The 15,636-nt window shown below is 37.9% G+C and overlaps 3 protein-coding genes across 3 annotated transcripts; 2 read left to right on the forward strand and 1 right to left on the reverse strand.

Annotated features, from left to right (window-relative positions):
• The first annotated feature begins 2,199 nt into the window (after positions 1-2,199).
• On the forward strand, positions 2,200-4,493 carry LOC112790174 (probable pectinesterase 53). The gene is made up of 4 exons (XM_025832441.3): positions 2,200-2,863; positions 3,143-3,545; positions 3,621-3,856; positions 4,104-4,493. Exons 1-4 carry the CDS (start codon positions 2,496-2,498, stop codon positions 4,255-4,257), a joined length of 1,161 nt encoding a protein of 386 aa, XP_025688226.1. The 5' UTR covers positions 2,200-2,495; the 3' UTR covers positions 4,258-4,493.
• A 368-nt stretch (positions 4,494-4,861) lies between these two features.
• Positions 4,862-7,369, reverse strand: LOC112790175 (protein IQ-domain 26). The gene is made up of 4 exons (XM_025832443.3): positions 7,007-7,369; positions 6,346-6,753; positions 6,021-6,233; positions 4,862-5,541 (listed from the first exon to the last, which is right to left on the reverse strand). Exons 2-4 carry the CDS (start codon positions 6,739-6,741, stop codon positions 4,999-5,001), a joined length of 1,152 nt encoding a protein of 383 aa, XP_025688228.1. The 5' UTR covers positions 6,742-6,753; positions 7,007-7,369; the 3' UTR covers positions 4,862-4,998.
• A 2,288-nt stretch (positions 7,370-9,657) lies between these two features.
• On the forward strand, positions 9,658-10,356 carry LOC112775963 (uncharacterized). The gene has a single exon (XM_025819893.1). It carries the CDS (start codon positions 9,658-9,660, stop codon positions 10,354-10,356), a length of 699 nt encoding a protein of 232 aa, XP_025675678.1.
• Positions 10,357-15,636: the final 5,280 nt, after the last annotated feature.

Genomic DNA, 15,636 nt, shown 5'->3' on the forward strand with positions numbered 1-15,636 from the left:
AGGGACCAAAGAGAACGAATGGGAGTGCCAAATTAAAAGATGAGAAAAGTTGAAGTAGAATGGAACGACATAGCACATAATTTGGACTGAAGCAATGGCAACAACTTCAATTCTCATGGCAGCAAAAATGACCACAACACCAGGCAAATATAATAAATCCAAATCGAATAAAGAGACAAATGCAGATATAGTTCTAGAAAATTCAAAACCGAATAGAGATAGAAAAATAAATCAAAACAACAACAAGGAAGAAAAATAAAATGATGGCATAGATATGGTAAAAATGGAACAAACTAAGGGAAGAATCTACACTAGAACAGTGGCAAGGCAGTGTTGTTGGCAAGTTTGGAAGCTCCAACGTGTTTTTCGATAATAGTAGAAGCAGCATTGGTAAAGCAAAACACTGGTGACATCAAATTCTCTCCTCCGACAGTGGCATCAGTAGCTTCAGTGAAAACGAGGATGGCAGGGGTCAGCCACAGTGGAGCAAAGTAGGGGTTTAAGTAACTTCGGGGTGCACCAGCAGCAAGCTCCAACGACGACAACGGTCACAGTAATGGCAAAAAGCCTCCATCGTTATTACCGCTTGTGACTGCCCCCTCCCTTTCCCTTATCTTGTAGCTCTCTCACCCTCTCTTTGTTCTCTATGCTTCCCGCTGCGACAATAATGTTTCCTGCCGATGGCAGCTCCTTCGACGGCAACAATGGTGATTGCAGCCTTTCAACCTCTCTCCCCATCTCAAGCTCGCGTGCACATCACTTTGTCCTTCCTCGCGCCTCCTTGCGACTTCCAGCTACGACGGCGATGCAAACGGGGGTCGTCCCTCTGCCGGTGCCGTCTTCCCCTCTCCTCCTCTTCTTCTCTCCTCTATTCCCCTCTCGATCCTCTTTCTCTCTTTTGTTCTCTTTGTGCGTGGGTGTGTGTGTTAAAAAGAGTGTGGGTGGGTTTAATTTGGGGATTAGGGGTTAGAGTTTGGTAAAAGAAATAAGAGTAGTGTAGGAATTTTGATAAAATTAAAAGATAAAGTAGTAATTGAAAGTCAAATATATTTTAATATAATTATTTTTAAAATATTATTTATTTATCAACTTATTAATTAATCTCAAATAAGTACTCTAATTTAAAATTAGAGATAATTTAATTAATTTTTTTAGTTCATAAAATTAAAATATTAAATTTCAAATCTCAATTATTTAAATTAAATCAAATCTTCGTTATTTTTAAACTACTAAAACTCATAAATTTTATTATTTACAATTTATAATAGTTTAAAAGTTATTATTAAATTTTATTTAACGATTGTAAATACTTTAAAAGTTATTTTAAATATAAAAGCTTATTTTTATTTATAGTAGTTTTATGAGTTTTAGTAGTTTAAAAGTTACTAAATAGTTTTATTGTCAATTCGATTTAATAACTTTTAATAAAATAAATTTTTAAAAATAAAATTTTAAACAAATATAATAAATAATAAATAACTCATTATTTTAATTTTCAAAAACTTGAAATTTTACAAGAAATAATGCGCATAATGTAAAAAACGGTATCATAGCCTAGTTGGATTTAGTTAAGTATATTATTTGATTGTACAACTCTATTTTTTTCACACTATTTCGTGCAAAAATAATAACAAAATTTTACTTGTACAAATTACATGCATCATCGTAACTTTTCTTTTCTATGTAGAAAAAGGTAAAAGCACTCAACTGAAGATAGTGGGACTAAGGATAAAGACATAAAGTAAGCTCACACAGAATCTACCTAAAGAAGAAAAATTAACCAGTAGCTCTTTTTATCCAGAAAAAAACACTAGTACTCTTTCTCTACAACCAAAAGAAAATAAACAAAGAAACAAAGAAGGGGCAAAAAAGAAAAGTGGAGGGAAGATTTATAATCCTCCAAATGCAAACAAGTTGTGGGTATTTTACTATTTTTACCTTTAGGCTTTAGCACGAAAGAGTAACTTAATCCTCGTTGGAGTTGAAGGTGCTTCTCTGATTCACCTACTACTTTGGAATTTAGAATTGGTAATTAATCTCAGCCATGAATAGTGTTGAAATATGAGGCTCCAACTAATACTATGATATTGATATGATGTCAAGAAGAATATTTTGAGGATGAAACAAACAGGAAAGAGAGGGGGCTCACGGGCATCACCAAACAACACAACAAAAGGAAAAAGTGTCCAAACTAAAAATATTACAATCTTACAAAAGATGAAATTTTTTATTTATGTAACAAAAAAGTGCTACCTGTCCTCTGTTTCTTCTCTCTCTCTCTCTCTCTCTCCGTCTTGTGTTGATGGATGTGAGTAGAAGGAATGACCCGTGAACTCTCTCTCCCATAATTGACCTCACTTTCCACACCATAATCAATACTCAATAATCAATTGCTCCCTAACTAAATACTACATATATAAACCACAACCAGCTCTGTTACTTGTTAGTCCCAAACAGCATTCTTTTCCTTTCTTCCCCACAATTCTCTCCCAGAAATGTCAAATTTTCATTCTATTTTCCATGTGACATTACTCTTTCTTCTTGTTCTGCAAAATCCAAGAGCAACAGAATGCCACACCAAGGGAATTCGACCGGGGCGTTCTTCTGTGGGGAGTGTGATTCCCATAAACAGAACACGAGCCCAATTATCAGAAGAGCAGTTCATGAGATGGGTCAAGTTCGTCGGTGGCCTCAAACACTCTGTCTTCGGCATTGCCATGAACAAGCTCTTCCCTTCTCACACACTTCACGTTTCCAAGAAACACGGCAAAGGAGGCTTCTCTTCTATTCAATCAGCTGTTGATTCTCTTCCATTCATCAACCTTGTTAGAGTTGTAATTAAGGTCCATGCAGGGGTTTACACGTAAGTATTCATTCTACCCTTTCTTGATGGCACTGTAATAATATGTGGATGCAAGTTGGCGATTGTCTTGTCCACATTCACCGTTATATATATTTTATTTTATTTGGTTGACAGCAAATAAAAGGAATAATAATAAAACATTGCGCGTCTTTTTGCCAATGCCTTCAGAATTATGTCTTTGACTAGCAGAGGACTTTTGCAGCATACGATGAAGTGTCTTTTCTTTTGGCCCCTTTCCTCTTGATCTAACAATATTTTGGGTGTAACAAATAATTACAGAGAGAAAGTTAACATTCCACCATTGAAATCGTTCATAACGATAGAAGGAGAAGGCGCAGATAAGACGATAGTTGAATGGGGTGATACTGCTGATAAGGCAGCACCTGGGACTAAAGGGCAATTACTAGGAACCTTTGGCTCTGCCACATTCGCGGTGAATTCAGCATACTTCATAGCGAAGAACATCACATTCAAGAACACGGCACCCGTTCCGAGGAACGGAGCAGTGGGGAAGCAGGCAGTGGCGCTGAGAATTTCAGGAGACACAGCCATGTTTCTTGGATGCAAATTCTTGGGAGCACAGGACACACTGTATGATCACCTTGGGAGGCATTACTACAAGGATTGTTACATTGAAGGGTCCGTTGATTTCATATTCGGCAACGCGCTGTCTTTGTTTGAGGTTAGTACTCCCACGAGGTGGATTGAGTGAAACATGTTAAAGCATTGTGAATGAATAATGGTGGTGTATGTATAGGGGTGTCACGTGCATGCAATAGCACAGAATGTAGGGGCAGTAACAGCGCAAGGGAGGAGCAGCATATTGGAGGACACGGGGTTCTCATTTGTGCACTGCAAGGTCACGGGGTCAGGGGCTCTGTACCTTGGAAGGGCATGGGGTCCCTTCTCTCGTGTTGTCTTTGCTTACACCTACATGGACAATATCATCATTCCCAAAGGCTGGTATAACTGGGGTGACCCCAACCGTGAAATGTGAGTTCCTTTTTCTTCTTATGCTTATTATGTATGCGTCCTCCAATAGGTAAAGTCCATCCACCCAATTACATCTTTTGTTCATATACAATTAGATTATAGCCGCATGCGCATTACATTTATAGCATAGCATATATAGGGGTCTGAAAAGAGATATCTGTAGTATTATTATTATTATTATTGGCATGCGCATTTGCATTTGTTGCTATGTATTTGTATTGTAATGGGCCACCACCACCATTACCAGGACTGTATTCTATGGGCAATACAAGTGCACAGGACCTGGAGCAAGCTTTGCTGGGAGAGTAGCATGGTCAAGGGAACTCACTGATCAGGAAGCTAAACCATTTATTTCACTTGCCTACATTGATGGCTCTGAATGGATCAAATCCCTTTTTTGATTGCCTTCTATAATCCCTCCACCACTACAATTTTTTTATGTATAAATATAAAACAATTCGATAGTGCCTCTAAGTTTCAGAGTCCCTAATTTCATTGCACGTTTAGATTTCTGTGTGAAATTTTAATAATCACATTTTTAATCTTTTACCAACTATGGAGTTTGGACTCTGCAATTTTCAAATGAAAAATAAAAGATGCCTCTTAGAGTCACTGACGGACTCATTTGACTTGGCAATTCTCCGCCGCTTCATGATTATATAACGGAATTACAACTGGCACCCAAGAACTATATTCATTTCCTATTACATGAATTGATTCATTCATTCATTCATTCCTAAATCTTAATAATGGCTAAGTAGAAAGTACATTTTTAGTAATATTTTTTTACGGGATTTTAATCAAATTTAAGAAGATTAGAGGGGCTTGCTTGAGATACGTTAAGCATGTTCGCGTCGATTGCTCCGAATTCAATTACATTTTGCTGGGCTTTCTCATCGAGCCTCCTCTTTTAATTTTTGTCTATGAATATTGGGTTTGTTTCGGAGAAAAATGATGAATTTGGTATTTTAAGCTCAGCCCACTTTGCCAGTAGAACACACAACATAAGTTCTAAAGCTAATAATATCATAAATAATCTCGAATATACTAAAGAAAATTGAAGATGCAAACTGCAAAGCAATGGGGAGCATCCAATGATGTTGAGTAAGTATTGGCTAATGATGGGTGTTAGAAAGGAAAAGCTATCTGTGTCTCATCTTGTGTGGGTTACAAAACTCTGCGGACATTTCAAGCTTAGCCATGACAGCATTCTTTAAATGAATCTTGGACATCCCAACCCCACTCAAACTGTTCCTTGGACTTGGACTTGCCTCTCCCCTTTGTCTTGGAGCGCTCTGAGACCTCTTTTTCGCCTTAAATGACTCTGTATTAGCCATATAATTCGGACCTTGTTGCCCCTTCAACAAGCTACTATCCATGAAAACACCACAACTACAACTGTTCAAGCGCGGCGTGCTCTGCGCCGTCCACGACCTCCCCTCTTCCCCCACTAGTCCCCAATCGCGGCACGGGACTGGCAAGGGAGATGAAAACAAAGGGTCATCCCCAAAATCAGACATTGATATGTTGGTCCTTCGAGACCTTGACTTAGGCTTGCCAGTGTCCACTTCCACTATTTTTGGGCTGCCATCATAGCTGCTATTCATTGTTGCATCAAATGATGATGATAGCCTTCTGCTCTCGCTTGGACCTCTATACTCTATCCTTGTCTCATCAAACCTTTCCTGCAAACATTTAAAGTATTTAACTTTCCTATGCATTGAATAATATAAAAATTTGAATCTTTTATTGTAAATGTGAACCAAAAATGAAAAGCTTAAGTTACAATCCCTCACTATAATAATATATGAGGAATGCTAAGGCCAGCAATTTTGGTGTTTGGTAACCATCAATTGGCCATCAATAGTGTTTTTAATGGTGTGAAATTACATTTAATGTTAGGAGATCACTCACTTTTGTTTTAATGGTTAAGTGTTGGCCAGAAAACACAAAAGTTGCTGGCCCCTAGACTTTATATAATGCAATTAGATGTTACCTACTCTACCACCAGTCACCCAGTTGTAACAAATTGAGTGAATTACAGCCACATATATTCTTCATCATTCATCATTGTAACTATACAACTCTAACTATTCTCTAATTACTTCTAACTAACTGTAACTGATTGAAGTTAGTATCTAGTTAGGTAATAACAAATGTGTACCAAGGATCTTCTTGCTTGTGTAGGCAACCAATAAGCATCATTCCTTATGTGTCTGAGTCCGCGGCCATATTTGTGAGAGAGAATTGCAGCCTGAGCTCTAACAAGAGCCTGCATACCATGCAGCGTTTCTGCTGCTTGCTTCCTCACCAAGTACCCTCTCACAATGGCTTGTATCTTCACCAAACCCTTTAAGGCCCTTAGTGCCTTCCTTGCCTGTGCACATACAATCCAAAAAAAGAAAGTAAAATTTGGATCTGAATCTGAACCTTAATATACACATAACGACTATCATTTGCATATGATAAAGGAACAGAGGCAAACTCACCAAGAATCCCCTAAAAACGGTTTGGATCTTCACAGCTGCAAACTTCTCAAGCCCACCAAACATGCTGTCTCTTCCGTGGCTAGTTAGCCTCACAACTGCCACCGCGGCCTGAGCGGCAGCCACTGCTGCATCGGCTGCTGCGGCTGTGGCGGCAGCAACTGCGATGGCATGCTTGTTCTGCTCCCTCTCTGTTTTGGAGTAGAAGGACTCCAGCCAAGCAGCCTCTGCAGGAGAAATGTTGGGTGGAATGGTTGCCGGATTGTGACACAAAACTCCGGAATCTGAGCGCGAATGAGAAGAATCCCACAACTTGGTGGTAGAATTTGAATTATGGCTGCGCTCTTTGTCTCTCTTGATCCCAAACAAGCTCTTAAACCACCTTGTGGCTCTCCCCATTGGCTTCAGTTTCTGAAGCAAAGACAAAATGAGGCCTTTGGAATTATGCAAGTGTGTGCGTGTGAAAGCCTACTAAACACACACCCCACAGTTTTTCAAAACTAAACAAGCTCTTGAAAATCCTCATTACATGACAAAAACATAAGATAAAAAATACAGTTATACTTGTGGGGCTTTACGTATATACATTAAAAACGAGGCATGTTACTGTTAAGAAAATGATGTGCAACAGTAAAATATTGACATTGTTCACACAAGAAGTCACCTTGGTATAATCAAATTCTCGAAAGAAAAAAGCAGTTCAAAAGTTGCAGAACCCTAAAAAATGGGCACTCCTCCAATGGGGGAACTCAGAAAAGAGAGTGAAATCTCTGCATCTAGTTGTTGTTCATCTGTCCCCTTCTCTATTGTGTTGTGGAGCGACGTGTCCTCAAAAAGAAAGAGATCTCTGTCCTAAAATGTCTGACACGCTCGTGAAGCAGCATTCCATATCCTCTGCTTCCTCCCTTCACTTCTCTCATGCATCTTTAACACTTGGTCAATAAATGAACCGTTATCATTCTGTGTTGTGTTGTATATTAATACTACTGCAAATAAATGAATAATGCATCTTTTGTTCTGCTGTTTTCTGTATTCAGCATTAAAACAAAGAAGATAGCTTTAATTATTAGTGGAATAAATGTTGCTTCTTTTTCTCAACCAATAAGTACCTATGCTGCAGCACCAACAAACACTACAGCCCTATGATCGTTTAAGCTTAACTGTTTCTCAATTATTTATGTACTAATTGCAATCTTTCTATTTGGTTTTACTATCATTTTTACGCAACTCAGGCATCATGCCTTCCACATTTGGATATAAATAGGGTCCTCACTGCCCTGCCTAGTTCATTTCCCCACATCATTTCATTTATTCTTATGTTTATTATTAGAATCGAGTATGCTATATAAAAGCTACTGTATTAATATAAATTTTTAAATATTTTATTTTAATAAATACATAACAAATACATTGAAACTTTAAATTTTATATTCTTTTATAAAAACTTTCATAGTTGGTAATTAAGGACTCGTGTTAAGTAAACCCAATAAATAATAATATAATGCAAACTTTGGTGAACTTAAAACTAGGGTACTGGTAGTGAGTACCTTGCTGTTGGTGACCAGAATGGGAACAGATGAAAACAAAATCTCGCTGAACATGTCCCCATTTACGATTGCAGTGCCACTTTGGATCCTAGTAAAAGGTCAAAGCAAAGATTCAATAATAAGAATATTTAATTAAGGTGTTTAACGTTGGTGCATGCGGCATGGCGTATTGTAGTTACAGTACTACTACTTTTTGATGCAGTTCAGTTTAAGCTCTTAGCCTCTTAATAAACTCGTAAAGCATATGGTAATATTTGACAAGGTTTTGATTAGAGTTTTGTTAATTCCAGCTGGAAGAGGAAGGGATCAAGGGAATAATGGGGACCATATTCATTATTCAAATTCAAAGAGTTGAGGTAATCAAATTAATGAAACGGAAAAACCACTCACATACGCTAGACGCCTTTGACTGTAGCTTACTGCTGTTTATTTCAGTACTGCTCCTCTTCGCCTGCCACGCTAACAAACTTAAATAAAATTCAACAGCGAGTTCCATCGTTTGCACTCTTTTTACTAACATAGTTATAATATAAAATCGCGGTGGTTGAGAAAATATTATGTTAGAATATATTATGTCACCATTCACATCCTTTTCTTTCTCTGGTGGCCTGATGGTTGGTGGCTAATTGTGGCTAAGCGTTGACTAATCAATTCCCTTGCTACACGGGTTGAGATGGATAATGGCTATTAGTGTGTATCAAAATTCAAAACTCAAAAGTTACTACGAGGGCAACATAGGAAATTAGCACCAAAAATTGATTGTTATCGGGTGGGTCGTGAAGACGGGGATAAAAACTCAAAATATAAGTAACATTTTTCAAAAAGAGAGAAAAACCACGAAAAAGAGGTTCCACATTCTTGTTTTAGGTAATTACAAATGTTAATAATATTATTGTGGAAATAATTATAGTTGATCCATTACTTAAATCCTGGTCCATCTCGGAACCAGATTCCACTAAAAGAGATAAGCTCCTCGAAAATTTCTCCAATTTTAACCACTAAACTCCCATAAATCGGAGCACTATCAGGAGCACTATCAGGAGACTCCACAAAACTGGTAACAAATAATACGGATAACAGCCATATACAAACTCAATATAAACAAGTGACCAATAAAATCACAGGTACGCAATCCATTCCATTTTGACCCTGAATACTCTCACACTCTTACTTACTTGAGCATTAGAGTCCCTTTGCAGGTGCCCAACGCCGCTGCTGTTACAAGAAGACGACGTTCCTCCTTTTTATTCCAAGGGAAGCAAGTTCGAGCAACAGCAGAACGAGCTATACCTCGAAGAACTTTATTCACACAGAAACATTTGGCGTCCACCGTGGGGCCGAGATCTTCTAACCCCATAATTCTTTGAAAATTACCTTTTGTGCTTTCTCATCTCTTTTGCAGGTCACAACACATGGCGGACGAACATAGCCACGCTCTCTCAAACCATAATCCAACCGAACTGATGGCCATCAATAAGACCATAGGGCCGAGAACTAAAGAATGACCGAACTCTTACACCAGAAGCAGCACAGTCATAGGAAAGAAGGAGAGCATAAGGATGCCGAAAACAAGGACGACCACGATGAAAACATGTCGGAGGCTAAACATGTCATACCCACTCCCTAAAAAACAACCACCAAAAGGACTAACCCCTTTTCGAAGGAGATCATGAGCTTTCACATGCCTAAAAAGTTTACCCTACCGACGACCTTGAAGCCTTATGTGGGAATAGGACACCCAAACGTCCACATCACCAAGTTCTATACGATGATGTTCATGAACAAAGAATCCGACCCAATCCTATGCCAAACATTCCCCACCTTCGTAGATGGAGCCGCCCTGATCTGGTTCTCCAACCTCCCTGAAGGCTCCATTTCCAACTTCGATGTGCTGGCCGACCAGTTCGTCAACCATTTCACAGCATCCAAGATATACGTGCACAACTCCGACTACCTGAGCACTATAAAGCAGGGGCTGCATGAAAGCCCGAAGGACTACATGACCAGATTCGCTGAAGCAACCAATGAGATACCTAACTTAAACCCAGAAGTCTACCTTCATGCCTTAAAAAGCAGCCTCTGTCTTGGGAAATTCCAAGAGACCATAGTCATCGTAAAACCAAAAATCCTAGCTGAATTCCGAGAAAAGGCAATAACCCAAATCAAGATTGAAGAGCTGCGAGCACTGCGAAAAGCAGAAAAGCCCACCTCAAACAGAGAGGACGAGAAGCGAAACAAGCATCCAAGCAGCAGGACAGACCAAAGGTCATTCAGACTTACACCTAAATTTAACAGCTACACTCCCCTCAACACCAATAGAGAGGACATCATCAAAGACATCCTGCATTCAAAGCTCATCAAGCCTCCAAACAGGGCTAGCACATACCAAGACCAGCGATACGTAGACAAATCCAAATACTGCACTTTCCATCAGAATACGGACACACAACAGATGACTGCGTTATAGCAAAGGACCTCCTCGAATGGCTGGCCTGCCAAAGCCTATTAGACAAGTATATTGATACCCGAGGAAGAAAGCGAAACACAGAAGACCTCGGCCAACATTCCAAAACAACTGACAATCCCCAAGATAAAGGAAAAAAGGTAGACGAAGATATTAATCCACCTTGTAGAATAATAAATTGCATTTCTGGAGGCTTTGCAAGCGGAAGATGCACTAACTCGGATAGGAAGAGATCCTATCGGAGATCTCATTCATCCCCAAGGACTACAAGGCAAGCGACCGCAACCTTGACGACCCAGTGGTCATCTCTGAACAAGTCGGAGAGCCATTGGTAAAGAAAGTCCTAATGGACCCAGGGAGCAGTGCAGACGTACTATTCTACTCAACATTTTAGAAAATGAAGCTAAGTGATAAAGCCCTCCAACCATCATCCGAGGAACTGGTAGGTTTCTCAGGTGAGTGAGTTCTTATCCAAGGTTATATCTGGTTACAAACCATGCTTGGCAATTACCCTGACTGTAAAACCATAGATATACAATACTTATTCGTTGATTGCAAAAGTCCTTACAATATAATTCTAGGAAGACCCTCCTTGAATGCTTTCAACGCTATTATTTCCACCGTGCATTTATGTGTTAACTTTCTTTCGCAAGATAACAAAGTAGTTACAATTCATGAAGATCAAAGGGAGGCCAGGTAGTGCTATAATGCCAGCCTAAAAAACGAATATTCAAGACAACCTGAACAACAGCACGTCCAAGCAGTATACAACTCCGAACCGTTATCCCCATTAGCCGACCTAGATCCTCGGACCAACCACCAAGAGCGACCGATGTTGATAAATGACCTCACAAAGGTTCAACTAACAGCTGAGGAGGGTAAATATACATACCTCGGCAACGCGTTGAAGAACGAAGAGCGAGAACAACTGGTCGAGCTATTAAGACAAAACATCGACCTATTCGCATGGACTCCAATAGACATGCTAAGAATAGATCCTAACATCATCTACCACAAACTGGCAATCAATCCATTGATCTGACCTATAGCTCAGAAAAAAAAACACCTTGGCACAGACAAAAGGGCAGCCTCTCTAGAAGAAACCCAAAAGCTCCTCAATGCTGGATTCATAAAAGAGCTCAGATACACTAGCTGGTTAGCCAACGTGGTAATGGTAAAAAAGAATAACGATAGGTGGAGGATGTGTGTGGACTACACAGACCTTAATAAGGCCTGTCTAAAGGATGCATCTACCTTACCATGAATCGATAAACTAGTTGACAGATCTTTCGGATTTCAATGTTTAAGCTTTATGGAAGCTTATTCTCATTACAACTAAATACTAATGCATTCGGCTGACTAGGATAAGACTGCTTTTATTACTAACAATGGAAATTTTTACTATAAGCTTATGACGTTTGGACTCAAAAATGCAGGTGCAACATATCAAAGACTCATGGATAAAATATTTTCAAACCAAATTGGTCAAAATATAGAAGTCTATGTTGACGACATGGTGCAAAAACACTGCATGCAACGAACCTCATTAAAGACTTAAAGGAGATATTTCAACAACTTCAAACATACAACATGAAACTCAATCCCGAAAAATGCGCTTTCGGAGTACAAGGAGGGAGATTCCTCGGCTTCATACTCACCTGTCGAGGTATTAAAGCCAACCCTAAAAAATGCCAAGCGATATTGAACATGAGAAGCCCAAGGACGGTTGATGAGCGGATACTTTATACGCTTTTTGGCATTGTTTTTAGGTAGTTTTTAGTAGGATCTAGCTACTTTTAGGGATGTTTTTATTAGTTTTTATGCAAAATTCACATTTCTGGACTTTACTATGAGTTTGTATATTTTTCTGTAATTTCATGTATTTTCTGGCTGAAATTGAGGGACCTGAGCAAAAATCTGATAGGAGGCTGACAAAGGAGTGCTGATGCTGTTGGATCCTGACCTCCCTGCATTCGAAATAGATTTTCTGGAGCTACAGAACCCCAAATGGCGCGCTCTCAATGGAGTTGGAAAGTAGACATCTAGAGCTTTCCAGCAATATATAATAGTCCATACTTTGTTCAAGTTTAGATGACGCAAACTGGCGTTCAATGCCAGTTCCATGCTGCATTCTGGAGTAAAACGCTAGAAACACGTCACAAACCAGAGTTAAACGCCAAAAACACGTTACAATTTGGCGTTTAACTCTAAGAGAAGCCTCTGCACGTGTAAAGCTCAAGCTCAGCCCAAGCACATACCAAGTGGGCCCCGGAAGTAGATTTCTGCACTTAGACTTATTTCTGTAAACCCTAGTAGCTAGTCTAGTATAAATAGGACTTTTTACTATTGTATTTTGATCTTGGTATCAATATTTTTGACGTCTAGTCTTTGACCATTCGGTCTTTAGATCACATTTGGGGGCTGGCCATTCGGTCATGCCTGGACCTTCATCACTTATGTATTTTCAACGGTGGAGTTTCTACACACCATAGATTAAGGTGTGGAGCTCTGTTATACCTCGAGTATTAATGCAAAGTATTATTGTTCTTCTATTCAATTCACGCTTATTCTTATTCTAAGATATTTGCTATACTTCAACATGATAAATGTGATGATCTGTGACACTCATCATCATTCTCACCTATGAACGCGTGCCTGACAACCACCTCCGTTATACCTTAGATCGACGCATATATCTTGGATTCCTTAATCAGAATCTTCTTGGTATAAGCTTGAATTATTGGTGGCCATTCTTGAGAATCCAGAAAGTCTAAACCTTGTCTGTGGTATTCCGAGTAGGATTCAGGGATTGAATGACTGTGACGAGCTTCAAACTTGCGATTGTTGGGTGTAGTGACAGACGCAAAAGAATCAATGGATTCTATTCTGACATGATCAAGAACTGACAGATGATTAGCCGTGCTGTGACAAAGCATTTGGACCATTTTCACTGAGAGGACAGGAAGTAGCCATTGACAACGGTGATGCCCTACATACAGCTTGCCATAGAAAGGAGTACGAAGGGTTGGATGAAGGCAGTAGGAAAGCAGAGATTCATAAGGGACAAAGCATCTCCATACACTTATCTGAAATTTCCACCAATGATTTACATAAGTATCTCTATCTTTATTTTCTGTTTATTTATTCTTATATTCGAAAACCATTATTACCATTTGAATCTGCCTGACTGAGATTTATAAGATAACCATAGCTTGCTTCATACCAACAATCCCCGTGGGATTGACCCTTACTCACGTAAGGTTTATTACTTGGACGACCTAGTGCACTTGCTTGTTAGTTGTGTGAAGTTGTGAAGAATGTAAGTGAACCATAGTAGTGTGCACCAAGTTTTTGGAGCCATTGCTAAGAATTGTTCGAGTTATGAAAAATGTAAATCACAATTTTACCTATCAAGTTTTTGGCGCTGTTGTCGGGGATTGTTTGAGTGTGGACAACTGACGGTTCATCTTGTTGCTCAAATTAGGTAATTTTATTTTCAAAAAGATTTCAAAAATGTTTCAAAAAATTCATGCATTGCATTCTTCATTGATCTTCATATTTTCTTGTTTTGTGTCTTTTGTTGTTTTTCATATGCATTTTTGCATTCATAGTGTCTAAACATGAAAAATTTCTAAGTTTGGTGTCTTACATGTTTTTCTTTTTTTGAAAATTTTTCAAAAATAAATCTTGATGTTCATTATGATCTTCAAAGTGTTCTTGGTGTTCATCTTGACATTCATAGTGTTCTTGCAGGTTTTTTTGTTTTGATCTTAATTTTTTATGTTGTGAGTTATATTTGTGTTTTTCTCTCTCATCATTAAAAATTCAAAAAATCAAAAAATATCTTTTCCTTATTTTACTCATAAAATTCGAAATCTTTAGGTTGACTTAGTCAAAATTTTTTAAAATTAGTTGTTTCTTGTTAGTCAAGTCAAGATTTCAATTTTAAAAATCTTATATTTTCAAAAAATTTTTCACAAATCAAATCTTTTTCATTTTTCTTTTATATTTTCGAAAATATTTTTAAAAAAGTTATTTCAAAATCTTTTTCTTATCTTTATTTCAAATTTTCGAAAACTTTCCTAACAATTAATGTGATTGATTCAAAAATTTGAAGTTTGTTACTTTCTTGTTAAGAAAGGTTCAATCTTTAAATTCTAGAATCATATATTTTAGTTTCTTGTTGGTCAAGTAATCAAATTTTAATTTTAAAAATCAAATCTTTTCCAAAATATCTTTTTCAATCATATCTTTTCAAAATATATTTTTTAAATCATATCATTTTCAAAATCAATTTCAAAATCTTTTCTAACTTCTTATCTTTTCAAAATTGATTTTCAATTCTTTTTCAACTAACTAACTGACTTTTTGTTTGTTTCTTATCTTTTTCAAAACCACCTAACTACTTTTTTCTCTCTAATTTTCGAAAATTCCTTCCTCTTTTTCAAAATTCTTTTTTTAACTAATTGTTTCAAATTTTAATTTTAATATTATTTCTTCTCTTAATTTTCGAAAATCACTAACCATTTTTCAAAAACAATTTTCGAATTTCTCTCTCTCTCATATTCTTCTATTTATTTATTTAATTACTAACACTCTTCTCTTCATCTTAAAAATTTGAACCCCCTCTTCTTCTCTGTGTTCGAAGTTTTTTCTTCTCCTTCTTCTATTCTTCTTCTTCTACTCACATAAAGGAATCTCTATACTGTGACATAGAGGATTCCTCTTCTTTTCTGTTCTCTTCTTTTTCATATGAGCATGAGCAAGGACAAGAATATTCTTGTTGAAGCAGATCCTGAATCTGAAAGGACTCTGAAGAAGAAGTTAAGAGAAGCTAAAGCACAACAATTCAAAGAAAACCTTGCAGAGAATCTCGAAAAAGAAGGAGACATGGCTGAACCAAATAATAATGCAAGGAGGATGCTTGGTGATTATACTACACCTACTTTCAATTTTTATGGAAGGAGCATATCAATCCTTGCCATTGGAGCAAACAATTTTGAGCTGAAGCCTCAACTAGTTGCTCTAATGCAACAGAACTGCAAGTTTCATGGACTTCCATCAAAAGATCCCTATCAGTTTTTAACTGAGTTCTTGCAGATCTGTGATACTGTTAAGACTAATGGAGTAGATCCTGAAGTCTACAGGCTCATGCTTTTCCCTTTTGCTGTAAGAGACAGGGATAAAACATGGTTAGACTCACAACCTAAAGATAGCATGGACTCTTGGGATAAGCTGGTCACGACCTTCTTGCCCAAGTTCTTTCCTCCTCAAAAGCTGAGC

Source organism: Arachis hypogaea, chromosome 3 (assembly GCF_003086295.3).
Source record: "Arachis hypogaea cultivar Tifrunner chromosome 3, arahy.Tifrunner.gnm2.J5K5, whole genome shotgun sequence".
NCBI lineage: Eukaryota > Viridiplantae > Streptophyta > Magnoliopsida > Fabales > Fabaceae > Arachis > Arachis hypogaea.

Excerpts from the sequence above, each read along its gene's own strand:
- LOC112790174 (XM_025832441.3), top strand. The coding sequence starts at position 2,496 with ATGTCAAATTTTCATTCTATTTTCCATGTGACATTACTCTTTCTTCTT. Across the intron at positions 2,864-3,142 it reads GTCCATGCAGGGGTTTACAC|AGAGAAAGTTAACATTCCAC; the intron begins GTAAGTATTCAT and ends AAATAATTACAG. Across the intron at positions 3,546-3,620 it reads ACGCGCTGTCTTTGTTTGAG|GGGTGTCACGTGCATGCAAT; the intron begins GTTAGTACTCCC and ends GTGTATGTATAG.
- LOC112790175 (XM_025832443.3), bottom strand. The coding sequence starts at position 6,741 with ATGGGGAGAGCCACAAGGTGGTTTAAGAGCTTGTTTGGGATCAAGAGA. Across the intron at positions 6,234-6,345 it reads CCGTTTTTAGGGGATTCTTG|GCAAGGAAGGCACTAAGGGC; the intron begins GTGAGTTTGCCT and ends GTATGTGCACAG. Across the intron at positions 5,542-6,020 it reads CACAAGCAAGAAGATCCTTG|GAAAGGTTTGATGAGACAAG; the intron begins GTACACATTTGT and ends AAATGTTTGCAG.
- LOC112775963 (XM_025819893.1), top strand. The coding sequence starts at position 9,658 with ATGATGTTCATGAACAAAGAATCCGACCCAATCCTATGCCAAACATTC.